Source organism: Vidua macroura, chromosome 3 (assembly GCF_024509145.1).
Source record: "Vidua macroura isolate BioBank_ID:100142 chromosome 3, ASM2450914v1, whole genome shotgun sequence".
In the NCBI taxonomy this organism is placed as follows: Eukaryota; Metazoa; Chordata; class Aves; order Passeriformes; family Viduidae; genus Vidua; species Vidua macroura.
This window is the reverse complement of record NC_071573.1, coordinates 44,269,662-44,294,326: the sequence shown is the minus strand read 5'-3', so window position 1 is coordinate 44,294,326 and position 24,665 is coordinate 44,269,662. Positions and strand designations below refer to the sequence as shown.

The 24,665-nt window shown below is 35.0% G+C and overlaps 1 protein-coding gene across 1 annotated transcript in view; it reads right to left on the bottom strand.

Moving 5' to 3' along the window:
- WDR27 (WD repeat domain 27) overlaps nucleotides 1-24,665 on the bottom strand; it is a 91,503-nt gene that overhangs the window by 45,303 nt on the left and 21,535 nt on the right. Inside the window, exons 17-22 of the mRNA XM_053972410.1 lie at nucleotides 23,550-23,671; nucleotides 22,869-23,002; nucleotides 19,976-20,073; nucleotides 19,556-19,677; nucleotides 15,567-15,664; nucleotides 6,503-6,605 (exon numbers count right to left, since the gene is read on the bottom strand). Of these exons, the coding sequence (XP_053828385.1) occupies nucleotides 6,503-6,605; nucleotides 15,567-15,664; nucleotides 19,556-19,677; nucleotides 19,976-20,073; nucleotides 22,869-23,002; nucleotides 23,550-23,671 (677 nt within the window). The remainder of the gene's footprint in view (nucleotides 1-6,502; nucleotides 6,606-15,566; nucleotides 15,665-19,555; nucleotides 19,678-19,975; nucleotides 20,074-22,868; nucleotides 23,003-23,549; nucleotides 23,672-24,665) is intronic.

Below are 24,665 nucleotides of genomic sequence, written 5' to 3'. Positions count from 1 at the left end.
ATTTATACTGGGGCACATATTCCACTGAACCATGTCTTTTTCCTCAATTTCAAGCTAAAAAAGCTCCTGAACTACTTAACACTAAAGAAAAATAACAATTAACCTGAAGCAGACACCAAGCATTGAAAGTTTCAGCCCAAAGACAGAATTATAGTGGAAAGTCTTAGACTACCTTAACTATAGGTATTGGTGCCAAATCCACACATAATAAAACAGATTTCACAAGCATCCTAAGCATTGATTAATGCTCTTCAGTCCCAAGATATCTTATACACTTACCACATGATAGCATGGAAAGTCTAATCAAGCCTGGTACCAAAATGTTGAGTACAGTACACCCTCTCAGAGTCCCTTTCCCTTTTAATGATACTTCTAGAGACTGTCTTTCTGGTATTCACAGGAAACTTCCCTCTATAAGATCCCAGTTTCCATATGATTTCCTTTGACATAACTAAAAAATGAGTGACAGTGAATATTATTAATGCTCTTTATAATTAAAATAGTTAATATTATACATATCAGTCATCTCTCAAGATGCAGGGGATATTTTTCAATCTTCTGGCAGTTATAGATAACACATTTGAATTTTCCTCACTAAAAAAAATTACATAAACCATATCTGACTTCCCTCTCTAAGCCACCCTTCTATGAAGCTTCCAAACTGAAATTTGTGCCAATTCAGTTTCTATTTAATTTGCTAATTTTAAGGCCTAATGTATGTGATTGGATTTATTTGTTTTAATATCAAATTTATGCAGCACCATGCACCACTGAATTTAGGTTGCCTTTACTTTTGGAAAACACGTAGTGTTGCCAGAGTACAGAATTATAAGTTGAAGACTTTATCCTAAGAATTCACATCTCACTATGAAGCAGCATGGTTGTATCACACCCATTTTGGCTCTTTTCTGACTGCTGCTAGGATTCTTCTCTGTATCAACAGTACCAATAATTGCATTTCTGGTTTGTGTGCTGGTGTTGACTGACAGCAGTACTGAAAGATTCAGATGCTGCAAAGGACCGTCAACCAAATTTTTGTACCAGATGTACTAATCATACCCAAAATTCAACTACTGTCAAGAATTGAGACCAAGAGGTACACATATAGAAAACACAAACCCTGGGGATATAAAACTATATATATCCACTTTTAGCACCTCACTGCTGTATGCATTCCAAAATGAACATTGGGTATTCATATCTACTTCAGCTTCCTGTTTTGACTGTAGTTGAACATGGGGTATCTTTTATAAAATTAATTTTCTTAACCAAAAAGGCTAATTTCTCACACTTCCTCCTATCTCTCAAAAACATCAGCAAAGTTCAATGTTAACACAGTAACAAAGTGTTACTGTGTTTCAAATTCAGTTTGAAAGAAAAAAAAATTGTTCAGTAGTAGTTAAATAGTAAAATAAGTTAAATAGTAAACTAAGTTAAATAAGTAAAAGAATACATCTATAGCCACCAGAAAATCTTCCACCTCTCTCAGCTGCTAATCAGTTTTGTGGTGGTCAGGTCTGAGGCATAGTAGCCTAGATAAGCAATAGCCTGAACTAACCAAAAAACACAAAAAAATAATTAATGTGCTCATACTCACATAACTCTATGGTTCATAAAATAAACAACAAAGGCAAAGATTTTCAGTCATCTTCAAAGATACACCCAAAGAGACAGTGAAATAACAGCATACCCAAAGTCATGACTGTATGATCAAGAAAGCAATATTTCTCTGTCCACTTCTAGGAAAAGGGGCCTAAAAGCCAACCACACTACCAAGGAATCCAAAAACCTCAGGTTCAAGACTAAAACAAAACTGTGCTTCTCTTTGGAAAGCGGTAGATGTTCTCCATCAATAGCTGGCAGAGAAGCTGTCACAGTCTGTCATTCATTCTCTGCTATGGATTTAGTTTTGCCAAGTAATGTCAGTCCTGCCTTCTCCACAATAAACATTACTAATGCTGTTTTCTCCAGATGTTTCCTGTTAAAGCCTATCTTAGTTAACCAGTATAGACACATAAGATAAAACTTGACTAATATATTACTGGAATACCAATCACACTGAAAACCAAAATACTTCAGATAGTGGCTACCACTGCTTCATATAATACATTCTGTTCTGCAAGCCCTCTAGTATGAAGTGTAGACCAAGACAACAAATACAATACAATACCCAGTATCATACATTTCTAAAAGTAATTTTCCAGTAAAGAAAATATCCTCCTCTTTTCTCCAAATAAATTATTAAAGCATACTTTATCATATATTAAATATACCTAATTTAAACCACAGTGATGCCTCCAAGATATCCTCCCAAGAGATATGGAACAAAGCATTCTAGACTATTAACTAGTCCTATCTCTTCCATTTACATACAACTATGTCAGAATATCTTTGCCAACTCCCTCATTTGTAGTCTTTTACCTAACATTATTAGTACCTAAAAAGTTCTAACGAAGTGGGCTATAAAAGGGAGAAAATTGACCACACAATTTTATCATTCGCATATGGGGTTTCCTGAAGTCTTTCTTCTTTTGGTATCTTTTGGTATCATTTTATGCCATTTTTAACCTAAGATGCAGTTTTTAAGTTTATCACACCACAGACAAACCAGGATGGAAGTATTTCATGAAAATAGCTGATCACATCAGTAACAAACTGAGACAGGCCTCATCTAAACTCTCAGACAAGAGGAGAGAAGAAAGATACCATTGCTAATCTCCACTTTATAATTCAGAACTGACAGACTAAGTGAATAATAATATATTTATGGGGGTTGAGAAATACAATCTTCTTGGCAATGATTACATTAGGAAGTAGTGCAGTGAAAGAAATTTAGATGTACAGAACAAAAGAATGCAGGCAGCCCAACTCCCAAATGTATTTTTCTGGTAGTAAAACATTATAGTATATTGCTCAGCAGCACTGATATTTTATTTGGAATATCAATCTCGGTAGCTACTTAAACTAAGGTGTCAACTATAAACAAATTCTACAGTTTGTGTTATGCCTGATACAGAATCTTGTATCTGAAAATCACTCAATCTGCAAACAATATCAGGTCTGGGTTTGCATCCAGCCACCACTCACAGGTTTGCAAAACGCTTTGGATTTGCCCCCAGACCAGCATCACTTTCCAGCATCACTTGCATAATGAGAACATACTCTAAAACAAATTTTGCATGAAGGTTAATATTCAGAGGCTCACAAGTGGTTTTTAGACTGATGCTATGTATAAGAATCAAATTGCTTTATCTTGTCTCCTGCTACTCCTTTCAATGATGCAGGCCAATGGGCTACTGCTTCAAGCTTTGGTGCCTTCACAGTTGGAAGGCATAAATTTAACCTTGGATTTAGAATGTGTTTCAAAGACAATGTTGTAAGCAAAATCCTAGACTTTTTTGAAAAGTGTAAAAAAGAAGGGAAGAGAACGTCCATCCATTACCCATGTATTTTTTGTTATTCATGCAGCAACCTTCTATACTAAAAAACTTCTGAGTTTGTGATATGGGTCAATCTATGTGAACACAGGCTTTGAGATTTGGCATGGACAAAGAGTTTTATATTAGAAAATCCAATTTCAGCACTAGGGTCAAAATGTACCTCTTAGAGTCTACAGATCAAAGAGAGCTAGCAAGAATGAGTCTGAAAGTAATTAAAGAGACAAATATTTATTTCTTCATTCCTGGAAACTTGGAATTTATTCAGAGAGCCCTAAGGTCTTCAAAGACAAAAATTAAGTGGCTAACTAGACATAAAGTAAAACAGCTAACTAGAACTACATGGCACAGAAAGAAAATTAGGTTTTTTTATTATAAAAAGTAGCATTTCACACTGTCCAGATATTTCTTGTATTTTTACACTGAAAGTGCTTTAGTCAAACTTTTAGGTAAACAGTTTTGTACAGAGTCCAGCAAAATGGAAATCTAAACCCAATTAAAGTATATTAAGGTCCAATGTCCTTGATAATACTGATAGTAAGAAACCTGTCCACTTGTAAAATGGTTAGAAATTACAATATTATGTGTATTCAGTTAAGCAAAAGTCAACTAAATTCACTTGTAACCTTAGGCTATTTAGTATGCATTAGAAGTATTAGCATTTTATATTTTCTAGTCACAACTAATCAAGGACAATCACAGTCCAAAACCAGGATTCTGGTTACCTGCTTTTCAGACTCTCAGGTCCTACACAGGTCTTGGCAAAGGTTCTCTTAAGGAAGTTGGAGTAATCAGTTAGGGAAACACTTTCAACTCTAACTTACAGTATGTACAAATCTCACACTAACACACACCAGAGCAGTTCAAATAAAACCACATGGCTACTTCAGCCACAGAGAAGCTACATCAAGCTCTTATATAAAATAGGTCATACACCCTCAAAGTAGGTAGACAGAAAAGGCAAACAGAATTTTCATCTCTTTTTTTACAATAACATGTTTTGGTTTGCTGTTTCTATGTCCTGTAGGAATGTGATTTTGCTATTAATGTGTAGACAACATATTCCTCTCTGTCAAATACTTCAGATATTGTGAAATACAAAAGGCAGTTTAGGGTCAACATCTCTCAATTATATTCCAATTATGCCTCTTTTGGCTTTAAAATCAATCACATTTGTTAACTACAGGGTGCAAGAATTGCACTTGATAAAGTAAACTCCAAGATGACTGAAAATGCAGTTGCTTCTCAGTGAAAAGGTACATAACCTGTTTCCAGAATGCTTTCTTTGGAGAGAATGCTTTGTATCCACACTACTGATTTTCTATGCAGCTTATTCCAGTAGACATTCATTCATGTAATCTTCAGAAATATGAGACTTCTTGATACTATTAAAACTGTTCCAGTCACACATTAAGCCATTTGTCAGAATACTTTGTCAGAATTAGTTGAAAAATACGGATGGACTATTCAGTACAGCATTCAATTTTCTGTTTCAAAAGGAAGCACAAAAATATATCCAGCCTCAACACTTCAAAGGGAAGCCTCCTAAAAAATGCCCCAAAACTGCATTTTATCCTAAAAGTACAGTATAAGCAAGAGTCCAAAACTTGACTCAGTTTTCCTGTGGGGACAAGAAGAACAATGGAAGTTCTCTACCGACATAGGATGCAAATTATCCAAAATCCCAACCCAGGAGCCACACTAAAAAGTATTGACTGGCACTGTGCCCACCAGGGACCACATGCCAAATGGAGCAGGATGCTTGCCAGCTATTCAGCTTCCTTTGATGACCCACCATGTGCCAAGAATTTGAAGTAAGGACAAAATCACGCTTTCTTTTCTTGAATCAGCCCTAATTCCAAACAAATATCATAGTGCAAAAGAGAAGACAAAAAGGTCTTGTGACTGCACACCTATTTTTAAACAATTCAAAAGCTTAATTAGTAACCTCAAATAAATATATTAGTATATCATATATATCATGACCTGAGATTAATATTATATGCATTTCTTCAAAGATATAGCAAAAAGCCTTTCTTTTGTATTGTATTGTATTATTCTACATTTTGAAATGCTATTTACCAGAAACTTGAAAAATATGTTTAATCATGAAAATGTCAAGAACACAACACCTATTGTCAAACATCCAGCAATATGCCAATAAAATCTCTAACTTTCACACGTTACCAAAACTAGCCAGAAGAAAAAATTCCTCTTGTTCTGAATTTGAAGTTGACCAGAAACTCTGTATCATGTTCTGATGATTAAACTAGAAATACTTCAAATAAATTTCAACAGCATTCCTACCCAGCTGTTTTAAAAGGATGTGTTTGCAATGAACCCAACCTCAGTCCAGTTTCAAAGGCCTATAGTACAAGTTAGCAATCTTCCATCTCTTCACAAACATCAAGACAAACATTCTGCCAACAATGCAGGCATTACTGAGTTAAAAACTCAAAAAGGTAGCAATACACATGTACTCAGGATTCATTTCTAAATAATTTAAATATTATTGACATTGATTCAGAAGAGAACCTGTCTGGAGAGAGAGCAAACACAGAAAGGGTCCAGAAAGCTCTAATTCCAGTTGAATGACTTCTCATTTTTTATTCAGCTGATTGGTTCATAAGAAAGCCATACTAAAAAATTCATCACCCTGTATTTGGGAGCTTAAGTAAATTAATTTGTATTTGCCAAGTATTTGCTACGGAGTTCCTACTGGTCAGATAGCTATATGACACATAAAACTGTGCTATAGGGAACACCATTCTCCTCATCTTTGACGGCACATGACAATCCAGAGTCAAATATCATGGAAACCTACTATTATAGAAACAATCTTTTAACAATTACTTTGAGTACTAAGATTTAGCTGCTTTGGGATTTTTCAGACAAAATTATCATGAATCATATGTAACTGCTACATGTGAATGAACTATACAGAAGTACCATAGATTCCAGTAATGCAGATTAAGATGAATCCTAGAACACTTTGAAAAGGCTCTTTTAGATACAGTATGAGTAGTTCCGGTAGTTTAGGAGGAAAATAAGCAAAAACTACTTACGTATTTGTCATCTGATCCACTGGCTATAAAGCATCCACAGGGAGATACTGCAATTCCACATGGGTAGCAGTGGCTACTGTGCCCTTCAAAACGACGTTCACACCTACAGAGAAGTTTCTGTGTTATTAACACCAACTAAAAATTACCTCTTTTACTGCCATTTTCATGAAATCCTCCTGGTATCATGTTTTTCTTAGTCTATAAATTCACTAAGGCAAATCCACAAATTAAGTTTTAAATATATCAGCAGTAGGATTTTGTCAAAACTGGAAGACGTTGAAGAAAATTAATGACTAAAAATAAAATGAACAGACAAAACTGCCTCAGGACAATGACCAAATCCATGCTTTGGCCTTGTTTAGTTCACAGGAATAGAAACATCATTAATAATTAGAAAGGAGGAGCTGTGATGCCTATCAGTTAGCTAAGGGGAAGCTGTTGTGAAAGTCTGCTCCATGAGGATTTATAAATCTCCCTCAAGTTATTTATATCAAATGAAGATGCAGTATGTGGAATCATGACATAAACAATTATTGCTTGCTTTTCTCACACCCAAATCTGAATATTTAACCTTTGTTGCCTATTTACATTTCTACTCCATACATTAATTTATTGTACATGGTAAGTCAAGAAAGACAATATCCAAACATTCCAAAGTGAAAAATCTCTCTCTCTGTTCTATAACTGTATATAACTTCTTACCTATCTGTGTTAAAATAGTCTAAAGGAAGGAACAGATTTAAAACTAATGCAAGAAATTAATTTATTACTTTTCATGTTAATATTGCAAGAAGCATTGTAGAGTAAGTTTCAAATAGTTGTGCACACTTGGGCCATTTAAAAATAATAATGTTTTTAATGAGTTGAAGATTACTATCCACCTAAAAAGCACCACATGATTGTAAAGAACTACAATAGCCTTGCAGACAGCATAAAACTAATGTTAAAAAAATTATTTAGTGTTTCCTCAATATTAAAAGACATTTTAATACAAGTTCAAACACCATTCAGAGCTGTCACTTACATATGTATACCTCATTTCAGAAGTTTGTTTTTATACCTTTGAGGTATTATTTTAAAACAGTCTTATAATAAACTATATTCTTCTTTTGTCTTTATCATGAATGCTGTCAACCTACCCTTCTTACAAAACAAATTCCCATACTTCACCATAGTGCAGATGTCATATATTCTTTTTTTTTAAAGTATGCTAGAACCAGGAACAAATTTGAAACAGTAAAATCTCCTGCCAACTCCTGCGATATACATGTTTTCCTGGCCAGTAAAATCACAGAAGCTGTGTAAATTCAATTGATTGAACCTATGTGCAGATAGCTCTAAATTTTTATACCATATTGTTCTGTTCTAGACACATATGCGTGTGTAAGAATGCACTAAATGCCAAGCTGGTTTCATTCACCCAGGTGAAACAGACATACTTAAACAAAAACATTACTTTGTAACTGATCTAATTGCTATCTCTTCTAAAAGACACTTTTGAATGCATGAAAAGACATCATTTTACACAGCCTAACTCTGAGCTTTACTGTATACTGTATAACAAAACTACTGATATTAACAGACCTTTTGAGCATACAGTAACCAGACACTTCAACTCAGACAAGTTCTATCTTGAAACTGCTAAAATAACCCAACTTATGAGAACACTACAGTTCAAGAGAAGCATCTTATGAAGATAGCCAATTACTTTGACTATGTAAAAACATTCTTGAACTTCATTTTTTCACAAGAATATTCAGAGACTTTCAGTAAACAATGGTCACATTTGGTCTATTGAATAACCTGCCTCTGTTCAAGCTTCCTATTTACAGCAAAGGAGAATACTAGCTACCTCAGTCTCCACAGCATTCTCCTCCTCAGTTAGGCTTCCACACAACATTATTCATTGTGTAAAGTTCTCCTACAACTTAGCCTTGAGTCCCAGTTGTACTGTTTGCAAATTTCAGGGAGATTTTTTTTCTGAGTGCCTTTTCACAGAGAATTTGAGGAAAAAATTCTCTTTAATCTTGTACTTGTAAGATACATCAGTATCATGTGAAAGAAAATTCTTCGTGAGAAAAATAAACACTGTCCCTCCCAAAGGTGTCTTCAGGTTCACCATTCTTCCTTAAGTAGAGCACTGGTCATCAGGACTACTTCTAAATGTTTAAGACCTCATTGCCAGGGCCTGTAAAAGATCATTTATTTCCTCAATGGGGTCTTCTTCACAGAAGAGTCTCCTATTAAAACACTGCAAAAAAACTTCCTTTCAAAATAAACACCTCTGTATTTGTGACCAATAACTTGAATATTTCACCTATAAATAGATATGTAAGGGCTAACAGGATTCCAAGGTTTTCACTGATCTTTTCTCTGTTACACCACAGCAGTATAAAGCAATGTCTCAGTCATAGAGTAGTGCCCTTTTCCTTGTGCTAGTGCAGCCACAGTAATAACCAATACACTGGATTCTATTTTCTTAATTGTTTTCTTGTTCAACTTTTCCAAAATATCAGGATATATGCTCCATTAGAAGTTCAGCTAGTTCCCCAACCTCTCAAAATCCTACTTAAAAAGACATTAAAAAAAACTGATTCCAATTAAGCTTTTCACAGAATTAAGCAGAAATTCTGTGAGTCAATCTATTAACTCTAGATATCTACAGGTATCACAGCAATAGGAAAAAAGTGGACAAAAAATCATAGCATTATTAGATAGATACTATGTGTATGATTTTAGCTTATTTTAGGGATTGTCTTCTTTCAGGCTTTTTTTTTTTTTTTAAGTAGCAACAGGTGGTGATCCAAATTATTTTGGATATTGCAGGCTTTACGTGGCCAGCTGGCATGCTTTCCAGCCTCCTAAGAATGCTTTTCTGGTCAGAGCTTTTCAAGGGTTACCATGACAAACATCTGGTAATTGCATGGGACAGCAAACAGCCAAGTTTTCCCTATGTTCTTCATTGTACATCTTTTAGTGCACGTTCCAAAATATGTATCTTTTTATGTTGCAAAAAACTTGAATAATATTAGGAAAAAAGTACAATTTTTTTCTGTCTTTGGAAGAGAAAGATACTGGAATGTGTGTCTCTATAAATAAGAGAATACTCTCGCAAAGAATTCTATTTCCTTCTACTTGATGCATTAAAAAAAAAACTGCAAACAAAAGTTTGTTGTGTGGTTTTTTGGTTTTTTTTTTAAACCACTTTCATTTGTATTCTGTTACCTTGTGCCAGTACTCTGGTATTTGGTCACAGACCCTTCAGTACCAGCAGATCTACTGAGGCTCTGCAAAATGTGAGTAAACTTGACAGCAGCAGTAGCTACCTTAGATGTACTGAACACATGGGTTTCATTTCACTGAAACACCAAACCCTTCACATAGGAGTTCCTGCTGTCTTCACCATAGCATCCAGCAGGGACCACATCCCTGTGTTCCCCATCCCCTATACTTTCATGCATCTCCAGTCCCAAACTTGGAGGAGCTCCAGACACTCTTTTATCTCTCAGAATCTGGATAGCTAGAGTTAAAAGCTCCAAGGGAAAAAAAATATAAAGGCAAACCTTATGTTTAGAAGAAACCAAGAAGTAACCAAATTCTGAGTATGTGTATAATTTGTATCTTGCTTAGGATGATGTCAAGCAGCTAGTTCACAGTGAAGATGCAAACTGAAAAGTATCTCAAAATTCAAACTGCATGTCTGACTCTTAGGTCTTAAAGAGCAAATGTAAGAAAAAGTACGAATTCCCTGTGGCTGCAGGAATTCTGCTAAAATATGTTGCCAGAGGAGCTTATGATCTAGTGGCACAGCATCATAACACTATTTGGAAATTTTGCCTTAATGTCCAATACTATCTTCATACAATTGGCAGATTCTTTCAGAGGCTGAAGGTGAAACTCAGAGTGTGAGTCAGAGGCAGGCAGCTACTACCACCATAGGTATTAGTGGATTGGGTGTTGGGAGCTCTTCCTAACACATTGTCCCTGCTATTCTTATTACCTGCAACAGTAATCTAGCACCTACTACATCTACCTCCTCACACTACTATATTAGCATTCCAGACTTCCAAATTGGACTGTACTAACTCTTCCCTGTTCTCTCCATTTCTGGGTAGGTAATAAGCACAGCACATCTGACAGCATAGCACAACTGTCCCTTTCTGCCTTCCAAATTAATTTTCAATTTCAGCTGTTATTGTAATTGTACACCTTGCTCTTAGTCAATATCACATGAGCTCCCCCAGCAAGTTTCTCATACCCTACCTTTTCTGTGGAAAAAAAAATAAAAAAAAATAAAAAAAAAAAATCTATTTTCATAGGATCACAAAGTGACATCATGGTTGAGGTTGTTAGGCAACTTTGGAGGTCATCTTATCCAACCTCACTGCTCACATAGAACCAGTGTGTCTTCACCAATGCTAAACAAAGTGGTGGTATCACCTCCCACAACCTGCTGGCAACACTCTTCCTGATACAGCCCAGGATAAGCCTTCTTTGCCTCAAGGGCACATTTCTAGCTCATGTTCATCTTGGTCTCCTTTTTTGCAAAGCTGGTTTCCATCTAGCTGACCCCTCAGCATATATTGGTGACTGGGGGTTGCATTTGGTGCCAAGAGTACTTTGCACTTCCCCTTGCTGAACTTCATAAGTCTTCTACTAGCTCATTTCTACAGACTTCTACAGCCTGAAGCAAGGAGCAGAGTTCATGGGTGGGATTCCAAGGCTGGTCAGGGCAATTGAGGCCCAGTGGTGCAGTGAGGATCCTCACAGTGCATCTTGTAACCTGAATAAATATGCACCTGAAAATCTGATGTAAAGCCACATCCCACAATTATTGACACAAAGAAGGATGAAGATTTATTGCATGATGCCTTTAGCCATAATTTATTGATGAGCAAGGAAGGCTCACATTAGTGCCTAAAAGCTTTATAGGGGATCTGAAATCTGCCTTGAGGAAGAAAATTTTATACTACTTCACATTCTAAAACCTCTCTTGAGAAAGAGGACTCCTTGGAATGACCCATGCAAGAGAAGGTGCAGAAAAATGGACATACATTTTTTCTTATTATCATCCAGTCATGAAGATATATGTAACTTTGCTAGTGAGCTGGTGCTACTAAGTGTTTAGTCAATATTCTAAATGCATTTAATGAAGTGAAGGGTGCAACCCTATGAATTTATAGTTTCCTATGAAATTCCTATGAAATTATAGTTTCCTCCTAACAGAATAAATGAAAGAAATTTCCTTTCTTCTGGATATTTAAAGCATAGAATTACCTAATCTACAAGTGGGAAGAAGTGAGAAATAGAAAGGATTCAGACTGGTAAAGCAGAATTGAAAACTGTCATATGAAATTTAAGTGATATAGGAACATACTAAAAAGCAGCTGGTATTTAGTCTAGTCTGATACTTTCTGTTGTTATGAGTTTACTGTGTAAGGGAATTGAATGTTCATTAATTCCTAAGTTTTCATATTCTCTCTATGCATTGGTTTTACAGCACTAGGATGCCAAAGTACATCTCACTGCCCTACATGTTCATGAGCATAGCCACTAAACACAAGCAGGACTGGCAGACAAGGAGGCCTAGTGTTTTAGAATTTTCTGATATATCCAGCCTCTGTGGCTTAAAGGACTCAGCAACTTGTGTCATTCCAATCCAGACTTTTCTGAGATATTGAATTTAATTGGTGGAGGTATGTCTGAGTATAAATCAATGCTAGGTTCCTGACTTCAGAAAAAGAGTAGCAATGTCTCCAAAATACATTCAATACACATGGCAGTATGAGAAAGGATGGTAAATTTTCTTGTGTCTTACAGATGAGCGAGTCTACAAGGTTTCATCACAAAGAACACTTCAACTCCTTCAAAAATGCAAGAATGTATTAACTCTTCGTACCTCCTAATCATTAAATACTTTTCTGAGTCTTTTATTGGAATCCCAAACCTGGTGACTATAATGTCCATCTCACTCAGATTTCCACAGCATCTCAGCCTAACTTTTGTGCTCACTGCTTTCACCTTGGACACAAGAGAAAGTAATTTTACTTGTTCTCCAAGTAGTCATTCTTTTAGGCAATATAAACTGAAACTGCTCTTCAAAATATCTTGGAAGTTGGTCAAAGGTCATTATCTTACTCTAAAGCATAAGGTCTCATAGTTCATTATCCTAACCTGGAAGAGGATTAGCTATAGTTTTCTTCTTCCAAGAAAAACTATTTTCCTTGCTTCTTTGTTCCTAAGTCTGTTTTGTAGATCATCTGGAGCTTTTCTTAGCTATAGTTATAAATTAGTAGAATGCAGGAGAACTATAATAAATATTCAAAATCTTCAGGTGAACCTTTACAAATCCATGCATTTCAAAGCAAATGGAGCAGAAGTCTGAGTAAATCCAAAAGCCTCTAGAAGTGTCCAAGATTCCCTCATTTATTGGCAAGATGACCTGGCTGTGTGAGGTTGGCTGACAATATCAGAAAGTTAAAATGTCTTTTCTTCTACCACCTTCAGAGGAACCCATGAGACGTTCTGGCACTCTCTGAAGGAATCTTGGAATGCCTCCAGATCATCAATAGTGAGAGAGACAGACAATTTCACAGCTTTATCCAGAAAAGATGATGAAAATTGAAGTTGCAAAATAATTTCACCAAACTTAAGAACATAAGAGAAGTTAAATGAATTTTCCCTGGGAAAAAAAAAAAAAATCAGTTTGATAACACAGGTTGGGTTTGGTTGGTTGCAAAATTTTTGTAGAACTCAAAGAAAAAATATCAATATATTCAAAACTTATAAAGCTGTAGGCCAGGTTAACCTGTTTGAAGATTTACTCTATGCAGATCAACAAAGAACTAGAGCATCCTGCTATGATTTCTCAGTCAATTGTGAGGAAAGGAATGTATGTTATATGAAAAGGAACTATCAAAAAGTGAATTTAAAAAGCCCCCTAAGAGTCTAAGGCAATTGTGCAATTATTCTGCAAATTATTTCCCATGCTTTCAACAGCAGCTTTGAAGAGCACTGTGCTGAAGGGATTTTTCCCCCTTACTTCATTTTATACTTTACAGAATTTTTAAATAAAGTAACAATGGATAGATTGTCAAGGGCAGCAAACAGATTAAAGAAAAGCAAAACAGTTTTCACTGTGGATATCTAGGGAAAATATTTAGAACAAAATCAACAAACAAAGTGGAGATCTTGGAGTTAGTGTTACTATCCACAAGACTGCAAGCAGTATAAATGAGAAGGTGGACTTACCTTTGCTATATTGCAAGAACACAGGACAAAGATTTCACTAAACAAACCCTATTCAGGCAAACCCAAAGCAGAAACAAAGATAGGTAATTCCAGAGGGACTGGAAACAGTTGTTGATGCACCAGCTTTACAAATCAACAACTTGAAGAGATTAAAGGTACTGGCCCACCATAAGGTTGTTTAGGAACTAATCTCTCCTGTAAGTATTCAACAGTGCAAGGGATGGACTGGATTTGATTGGGCAAAACCTATGAACAAAAAAAAAATACGCCAAAGTGTTCAGTCTGTGTAACTATAGTAGACCTAACACTTCAGCAGAGACTTGTTCCAAGTTCAAACAGACCTTTCCAAACTTAGACATTTAAAATTTATTTACATGAAAAACACCTGGTGAACACATAGGAAAAATTGAACAGTTTTACTCCTTTTGAGAACTCAGGAACAGATTTTAAAATATAGAAGACTCAGTCTCTGGTCTGAGCAATGGCAGAAAATTTCATTTTTAAAAATGTGTTTTTTCTTTTTTTCCTTGAAAATTGCTAACAAGTGAAAAACAATTATATATTGTTTGTATTTCTTCTCCACAAGAGTTAATGCTACTGATCACTGTGTAATGTGTAACACCTATACATAGTACCTCACAAGCATCCTTAAAATATCAGTCATTAAGGACTTGAACAACTTTTTTGAAGCTTTACTAATAGAACACAGTGGACACTAGAATACACTGACCTAGCCAAATGAAACATACAGCAAGAACATACATAAATTTGTTCCTTCTTCTCAAGACATATTCATTCAATTGATTGACCAGACTTTACACTTTAAATGTTTTACCATTCACTGACTTTACTTATATTAGTATTTAGAAACAAAGAGACAGATAAGTGATCTGTGAAAAGCTTTCTACTTTTTCATTACTCTTCAGCAACACAGTTTGAGCAGCTTATTAGAAAAACATAAGAAGGTAACATATTCCAACCCCAGCAGTCTCTAGTTTCACTACTTTCTGGCATTGAGTGAAGGTAATACAGCAATGCTTTTGAAAAGAACACATATGCCCCCTATAGATTTAATGTCTTCTTACCACAGAAAGATGGAAATAAATGAAAGGCTCATTAAGCATTGCCCAAATAGAAAATTCAGTACTAGCAAAATTATATGACAGCTTTCCATAGATATGTTTACATACACAAGAAAGCAAATAGAAAGTTATTCTTTAAAGCTTAAACGTACTCCCCTTTTCTTTTAAACGTAATTATTTTGGCCTCAACAACAGAGCTTGCCCCAGATATTACTTTTCCTAAGCAATGTTCCCTCTTTGATGTTCTATTCATTTGTCCCAAGGCTTTCCCAAAACTGAAAGGCATTTAGAAACAGTGTAGCATTTAATTCTGAGTTTATGGTAATTTACCATGCAAACTTACAGCACTACATACATAGTTCATAAAAATGTTGTTGCAATTGGCTTATATTTTAAAAGATCCATCATAGATTTTACTTCTTTTAGCAGTAATGGCATGCTTTTTTGGAAATACCATTAACATTCAGTTCGGTGCACCATTATATATATATATACAATTAGATCTACAGATGTGGGTAAACATAGGTGATAAACCCTGAATATTTAATAGCTTCCACATAACTGTAATTGAGGAATGAGCACTTTGTTTGATCTCTAAAAACTAGTAAACTTCAGTTAACCTGTAGTTCAGATTCCACATCTAGATTTCTACTAGTATATGAAAGCAATTATGAATTCTGAATAAAGATAAAGCATAGCTTTTTATTCCAAGGTACCTAATTCATTCTTACCTCAGTGTTCTTAAATCCCACAGTTTGATGCCATCACCTGCAGCTGTGGTCAGGAAAAGGTTGTAAGCTTCAGGTTGCTGAGTGCTGAAGGATGATCCCTGTAAAACAATAAATCAGTTTCAGGTAACTATTCTCATGGCATTAATTACTTATAGAATCATAGAATATCTTGAGATGGAAGAGATCCATAGGAATCATCGAGTCCAACTCCCTGCTCCTTGCAGAATTATGCCATATGATTAAGAACATTGTCCAAAGGCTCCCTGAACTCTGACAAGCTTGCTGCTTGGACCACTTCCCTGGGGAATCGAGTCCCGTCACCAACCACCCTCTCAGTGGAGAATTTAGTCCATCTAAGAAATAAACAGTAAATATTTGTTAGATTATGTGAAAAAAAGCTTGTCTGCACACACACAAAGGAGGAAAGAGGAAAAGTATGCAAAGAGCATGTAGAGGAAGTCCCATAACCCAGTCAGAGAAACGGAGCACAGCCTTGGCTCCTCTCAGTGCTGTGCCAGGACAGCCATGAGCTCTTTGGTCCAGGGGTGACACCCACCAGGATGGTCACTGAGACAGGCTATCTGGGGCATCTCAAGACTGATGTGGATTACTAAAATCAGGGTATGGGATCCATCATGTAAAGCAGGGGAAGATATTTTGTGATTGCACAAGACATTACGGGATGTTTAGGGAAGAAAATAAGGGCAGTGAAAGGGAGGGAGCAAAGGTTACGTCAATTAATTATAAGACATTGTTAGCCCTGGGTTAAGTGTCCAGTTTCCATTGACTTCAGTAGCAATTGCATTAATTCATCACAAGACTAATTTTGGCTTCATACTTTTAAATAGTTAAATTCAGTTTAAACCTCTGATATTTTAACATCCACATTGGCAAATCTCAGTCTTTTTGCTGGCTAAAAACTTCTTTCTCCAGGGAACCAAATTGAAACAGTTAAAACACTTTCTTTCCTTACCATTGACTTTCTTGATTTGGCTGAATACATCACAGAAACCTCAAGGTAATTTCCTGAAATCAGTATTTGACTGCCAGGAACCTTCTATTTATTATGAAAGCTGGTGCATAGTTTGCTCTAAGAGATACATTAAAATGTACTGCAACACATTTCCTAACAAAGTCTACACATTCTCACATTAGCTCTGTATAACTTATAAAAAAAAAAATAATGCAAAAGACAAAGACAGTAGTAGTCCAAAGGACAGTATTCATTAAAAGTTACTGAGTATCCTTTTTTGTGCTTTTGAAATATTTGCTTGCCATCCCTCACTTCAGCCAGCACCGGTCACAAGAGTCCAAAACAAAAAGTTCTACAGACACATACACATTTACTTTTTGCATTACTCCTTTACTATAGAATACACAGAATACAGGAAAAAACTAAAGGTAAATGCAATCCATTTTTTCCTTCTCTGCCCTGAAATTTTGTCAGCAATATACTTTATTAACACATACTTGTATCTTCATCTGCTTCTGAATATTGATATAGGAGACAAGAAAAAATATAGTAGTTGGGATAATATGGAAGTTGAATTTTATTTATCATTATTTGTCACTAAACTACGTTTTTATAGTCCCTCAACTTATGATAATCGATTATTTATGAGAATCTGATGCAAAAAGTAGCAAAATCCCACACACTCTTGACACTATTCTTTCATTCTGATAGACAAATCCCTTTCCTCTATCCCATCAGCCTCCTCATCCACCACTGTAATCCCTTCTCGGCTTCTCTCTAGATTAACTACACTGCAACCTTCACATAAAATTTGGCCTCAAGGAATGGTTCTAAAGAATCTTGCTTTCCTTTACTAATTCCTTATGAGCACCATTTATGTCATCCAAGGAGTGCAACTGGCTTATGCTAAAGGCATCTATCAATAGACATAGCAGAAAGCATTTTGTACCTTCTGGTCATCTCATACTTTTATCAACATTGTAACTATGGGTAGGAAAAAGTTAACTGAAACTTCAGAGTTACCCATTGCATTTTTCAGTCTTCTCATCAAGTAGACTTCCTAACTAATGAACCAATGAATTTCGAAACAAAAGGGTCTGAACAGAAAATTGAAAATTTTGCTGTTTATGTGAAAATAAGTACTCTGTAACTGCACTAGCAGAACATAATACCATCCAAATATTTGTGGCTCACAATGACAGTTTTCTGTTCAAAGAATATGTTTTGGACCTTTACAAACTCATTATTAATACTAAAGCGCTGAATCTTTGTGGTCTGAGCTCAAATTACCATCTATTTTGGTATCTCAGATGTTCCTAAACTCTAAGACAGGAAGAGAATTTTGATACGTCAATTCACTTTACTAGGTCTCTTAAAACTCAGTATAAAAAGCAATGGATTGTTATAATAAGCTTAATCAAAACACTGAAGGCTGAGATGAATTTCAAACACACTGGCAATTGCAAACAATCGCTAGAACAGATCAAAAGAAAAATTTAAAATCAAAGTCATTACATGGCAAATTATATATACTTGCTTCAGCTAGTTTTGTCTAAAATCAAAAATAAGAGAATGTCATGCTGATCATCTAGGTTTCCAGGATATCCTATATATTTTATAATTTGCTAACAGGTTTCTCCAACATTTAATTGGAACATACTTGCCCTATTGTCTCCCATGACCCTCAAAATAGATTTGCTTTTTTATTCATTTAAAGAGTAAATTTTATTATTATGCTCACTTAATTATCCAAGTGGAATCACAAAACAGTCTTGGAACATGAGAACTGATTTGCATGAATCTAAACTAGTAAATGCACTTCAAGAATATATATATACTGCAATCACAAATGAGTATTTAGTCCACACAATGAGACTAGGAATAGTCCAAAGGAAAGCCTTAATAAATTTTGGGGTGTAGGCACAGGATCTTCAGCATGAACTATTTCTCTCCACAGGTTTGTTTCCATTAAATCATGTCTCATCACTAGAGAGCCTTAGATTCCAGTGCATTTCATACTTCAAACAGGATGTAGCTTGCACACAGCATTTAACACATTTTTATAAGTCTAATTTGTTCTAATAACTTTAAACTATCCAATGTAATAAAATTGTTGATGTGTAATTTTCCTGTTGACTTATCTAAAGTACTAGTTTTATATAACTGAAAAAAATAGAGAACCTTGATGTATAATTGTCCCCCAAAATGATTAGTTTTCTTTGCTATACCACATACATCTAGGTTTTTTTCCCAAGTGAGTACTTGCCCACAGCTTTAGAATTTTTCTTGATTAAATAACCTGAAGGCACTAAGCTGACCCAGCAAAAAGAAAAGCCAGAACTTTAAGCCTATATGTGTTACAAAGAGTACTGAAATAGCACAATTTTAAGTGTTTTACCAGATCACATCTATAAGGAAAACCCACAAAGAGTTCTACAACAGTAATAACAAGGACTGTTTTAAACCCACAAAAGCAAGGACTTTCCAAGCAGGAATGAAGCACCACATTCAACCAGACCTAACACAGCAGGCATTCCAGAACATATGCTACCATAAAAACTACAAACATTCAAATCAGTCTTCAAGGAAAAAAAAAAAAAGAAGACCAAGGATGAGGGGTTGTAAGTCATCTATTCTATAGTAGTACAGTATAGTAGAAATATTTTTTTGGTTGCTGTTACCAATGTTTCAGAATAAATCACACAGTGTCAGATTGATCTTCAGAAGAGAACACTTACATAAGGAAAAATTCCTGTTGAACTACAGTATTACAGTCTAGCACAAGTAAGGCAAAAGATAATAAACACCTCTCAAATAGCAAGATCATTCAATCAGTCTCACTGCTCCCTCCTTTACACTAGAGAATAAATTAAATCTGTATGGACTTATCACAGACTCATGTCCTTGCCCATCCTCCCCAACATATAAAAACTTACCGATTACTATCAATTCTACTTTTAACCTCTGATTTCTTTGTTGATGATGATAGATAAATAAAATTCAATAAAGTATATACCTTATTTTGGCAGATCTGATGGACTGATCTAACATGAGCTTCATGTATCACTGCTGTGCTGCAGCCTTTATTGAGGTCAAAAACTTCCAATGCTCGGTTGCTGCCAGCTGTAAGTACAATATCTGTACAGTTCTTTGTGCTAAAGTTAAACTTACCTAAAGGAACTAAAGTAAATAGCCAGATAAAAATACAGATAAATAAATATATATATAAACTGTTGTATTTCTTGCTCTATGAGAAAAAAAAAAATCTTACAGCAGTAAAAATTTATGTCAAAGGATGAAGTTCAACATCACAAAAAATTACAAGTTTTTTAGTCTAATAGAAAAGGAGTAGTAAATCATCCAATGCTCCTTACTTTAGCTGATGTCCATGGCATTAAGTCCAAAGAACTACAAAGAAAAGAAATATAAAGGATACAAGAATAGAACTCATTTACTGCTGAAAGGCTGGTAATTGCCATTGCTGAAGTCATGGGAAATTTCTGTACCAATTTGGAAACACTCTTCTGTTTGTACCTGCAAAGAATATCAAATGAATGCTAGTGTTAATGAAATTAGTATGATTTGTAAACTCCCACTGGAACCACAAATCAAAATGCTTTCTTTCATTATTAAAAATTAAAGCGACAGAACGTTTGCCTTATTGTTGAGATCTGTTAAAAACTTGGTAATCAAACTCATTTGGATGAAAAAACCCATAATATTCATATACAGAAGACTGATTTTCCATCAACATGAAACACTAAAATAATCCTGTATGTACACTGAAAATATTGAAGCGAGTAAAGTCTGTTAAGTACCTATGTTCAGAAAGCAGATATACCACTGGTTTCAGTGTAGCATTTAATGTGCTGATGATAGGGCAATCAGGAAGAAAATGAGGAGAAAACAGCGAGAAAAGAATGAAAACCATGAGGAAAGAATAATTTCCATTTAGATGGGAGGAGAATAAGGGACTGTATTGTAAAATGCAGGCAAACCCAATGGGAAGAAATGATGTCCAATTCCAGTTGAGAAGGTTGAAAGTTTTCTTTATTATAACTATGCTATTATACATTAATATACTACATAAAGGAAAATACTAAAACTACATACCTACTTTTCTAACTGCCATATCTAACTAACTCACAACTCATGACCCTGTTCCCAAGATTCCAGACACAGGTGGACCTGATTTGCCATCAGGCTCAAAATCCTCACCAGAATCCAATCAAGCAATCAGCCCAGGTAAACAATTCTCCAAACACATTCCACATAGGAAAAACAAGGAGCAGAAATAGAAATTGTTTTCTTTCTTTCTCTCTGTGCAACTCTATGAAAAAAACCAGAGAGAGAGAAATGTGCTTACCACAGGACTGATCACACACTACCAGAGAAATTTTGCTTCCCAACATATGCAGAACTCTTTAGGGTCCTGTGGGTTACCTGCCAGCTCCATGCAGAGGTGGCAAACATGCAAAAACCTCTAAAATGGCTTCAGACTTTTTTATTGGACAACACAAAACTGTGCTGTTATTCAATATAATTAAAACTTTCTGGTTACTGAAATATATCCACATAGGCAAGATGGATCTATTCTTATAGTAAACAGAAAACAAAACTCCATGGATATGTAGGGCAACAACAGTGTGATTTTCATAGAAGTCACCTAAGGAATACAGAGTTAATAAAAACTGTACTGAGTCTGGATGAGGTGGAGATAATTTTCTTCATAGTGGCTTGTATGGTGCTGTGTTTTAGACTTAAGATCAAAACAGCATTGATAACACACCAGGGTTTTAGTCCTTGCTGGACACTGTCTGCACAGTTGTTAAAATAATTCCTGTGTAACAGTTAATATTATACTTGCATTTTAGCACGCCTGTCTAATGAAAGTGCAAAAGTCCATGTATGACCTGCTGTAGGAATCATTACTGTTTCTTTCTAACAATGCTAAAAGTTTGCAAAACTGAGATCATTTGACAAAAGCAATATTGTTGTCAGCCAGATCTGTTCAAAAGAAAAATGCTTAGTGATTTGGTTTTTGCCTTTCATTGTTATTCTCCAGCAATGATCTCCTGATCTTTTCAGATGGCCATCAGAACTACTTTAGCATTGATGATGAAGCAGAAGATAATATACAGTGTTTTTCAATTTAATCCAAGAACCTTTCGTAGTTTTCACAAATACTTTATTCAAATAAACTAAAAAGTAAACTGCACTAGACATCAAGATCAAATGATTTCTCTATTTTTGGGTAAATCTATCCAAGCTAACTTTAAATAAGCTGACTGATATAATAGGTGCAATCTAATGAAGGCAGTATGAAGTTTTCTCTGGTCCAGTTTACCCTGCTGAAAGAGGCTGATTAAAACAGTTAAGTTTTTTCCCAAATGAAAGAACAATTGTTTGAATTGGCTGAAGTACCTTGCTTCTACACTGCAGACTGCTACACAGAAATACCTCACAGGGCATGGCACAGGTAGAATTTCACACAGAAAGCAAATCAATCCACAGTAAACTGAGATTCATCAAATACAAGTTATGAGAAAACTGAACCAAAGTACCAGAGGTGGGGAAAATAGAAGAGTACCCATTATTTAAAAAAAAAAAAAAAGAGGAATTTTGTCCTATTTAGGATTTTTTTTTAACAGAATGCATTTTGCATTTGCTACATGTCCTATATATCTTCAATTTAAAGTGCAACTCATTTCAAATTTAGGCAGGTATTGTGGACACCCTGAGCTGGGCACTGTACACTGGTTCTTATCTCTTAGAAATTGAAGTTTATGTAGCAATTAGGGTTAACTTTTTATTAGTTTATCAGTATCTCCATAAACTAAGAATTAACAAGTAAAACAAACTAGGTAGGCAGATTATGGAAGAAAATTATTCCATAATTCTGTCTGACCATTTAATGTTTCAGTGAAGTTCCACATAGCAGGTTCATGCCTCAATCCAGGAAAGCACTCCTATTCCTAAACATATTTAAACTTGCACTTAGTTTTTCTGTGCAGCAGCAAAACTACCAAGGAAATAGAGGAAGGAAACAGACCAGCTTTTCCCATCTGAAGATGAAGTCCAATACTGTCTAATATCATTAACAGACAGAACATACCATACACAATATCATCTAAGACTTCAGTGTTGTAACCCTAATTCTTTTTGTTCTTCCATTCAAAACAAAGGTATTTTGAAAGTATTTTTACCATTTGTTCAGTTTTTTATCTTCTGTAATATTTTTGTCCCTTCAGCTCACCTCACCACACACACAGTCCCAGATCAAACTGTACAAGTACTTTCATTGGTCTGTTAATGAAAAATGAACTCACCGTTTTAGGTCATCCTTGGTTGTGTCTAGATGGAAACTTAATAGATGAAATTCAGCTCCACAACACAGCAATAGAAATGTATCTATAAAATAAAACTGTGCAAAGTGTACAGTCTTATGGAACTTCTCTTTACCCTGAAACATAAAGGAATTTTTCAAGAATGGATTCAAATATTTTCTGAGATTCCTTGTGTTAAGGCAGAGCCTTCCGGTCATCCTGATCATAGGCCAGAAGGTTCTACTACATAGTGGCCCTTTGTATTTTTGACATCTACTACACTCAAAAAAAAAAAAATTCATTCTGCTTAAATTAGCTGGCAGTATATCTGTAGTCAATTGAATCTAATACACTCTACCTTAATATTCTGAACTTCTTTTCGAATTGGGAAGTGGACTAAAGTCAAGCAGAGCTAAGCCAATGAAAATACAATGTACAGACTAGACAATAAAACCAATACTTCCAGACATGCCCACAAGGTTTTTTAACAAGATTGATTTTTTTGTTTTCCTAAATGATCATGAGAAAAACCTAATTTGGAGTCAATGGAGATCACCCAGATCATTATATCAGTGGGAGTCATCACTCAGTAGCTAGAGATATTGGTTTGTTCTACAAAGCTTTTAAAACAGAAGTAGCAAAACAGCATTCTCTGTGTCCAAATCAATGGAAGTTTCCAATTACCAGAATTAGGGCAGGTTCCTTATTGCAGACTGACCAGACCCTTAAAGTTCTGTCTTCTGATGCAGAAACTAACCACTTCCTGTCATGACTCCAGTCAACAGAGTTAACTGCACCATCATGACCTAATAAAAATAATAATGGAAATGTCATAAAGCTAATTTCTTGCATTAAAAAATTTCTCTAGAGTTACTTGTATTGTTTTAATATAATGATGCACAACATTAAAATATATTCTAAGTACAGGTTTCAAGTGGTTGGTTTAGAGCTGGTAACAGTAAACCAACTATTGAAGTGTTGTCCCACCAAAAAACTCAGGAAAATGCTTCTCATTAATAAACAGACAAAGATAATTCCAACTGTAACTTTTAAAAGTTATTAGGAGAGCACTTTCAAGAAATATCCTTGAAATTAAATTTAAGCAAAGATTCAGTATTGGAAAAATACTTGGAGTATTATATTATAATGAAACTTTATATTAAACATAGTCTGGAAACCCCTTAAGACATCAAAAATAGTTGAAATACTTCAGTTTTTTTGTTAACCTTTTATTTCTGAGCTAGCTATTTTTGTCAAAATAAAATGAGCATGCCACTTCAATGGCTTGTTAAAAACAAGGTTGCAATCTTACAAAGAAAGAACTTTAAAAGGCAGAAACAAGAGTCAAAAGCTAAAATTATTAATTTTATCTAGCATTATGTTGAAGCTGATAAAAAAACAACATGCTAATCAAATTTTACAGATTTGATGCATGTTATTGCAATTTGTCAGATGAAGTCTGATGAATTTCATGTAGCCTTAAAACATTCAAAGTTCTTATGCTGCCCTCTTGTGCACATTTTATCTTTACTCAACAGAAGTTTTATATAAAAAATAGTTTGCTTTAAATTACAGGAAGGCTATTAAATATATTGCAGCAATTGAGATATTTTTCAGACCTATGTCTACAAAAAGTCTTATAAATGAGATATTTTAATTCCCAGTTACCAAACAGCTGTAGAATTTTCACCAGAAAATTGCACAGGTACTGCACAAATAAACATGTATTATTCTTATTTTGTTCATGACAAAGATTTATTTACAGGTTTAATTTTCCAAAAATATTTGGAAGCCTTGAAT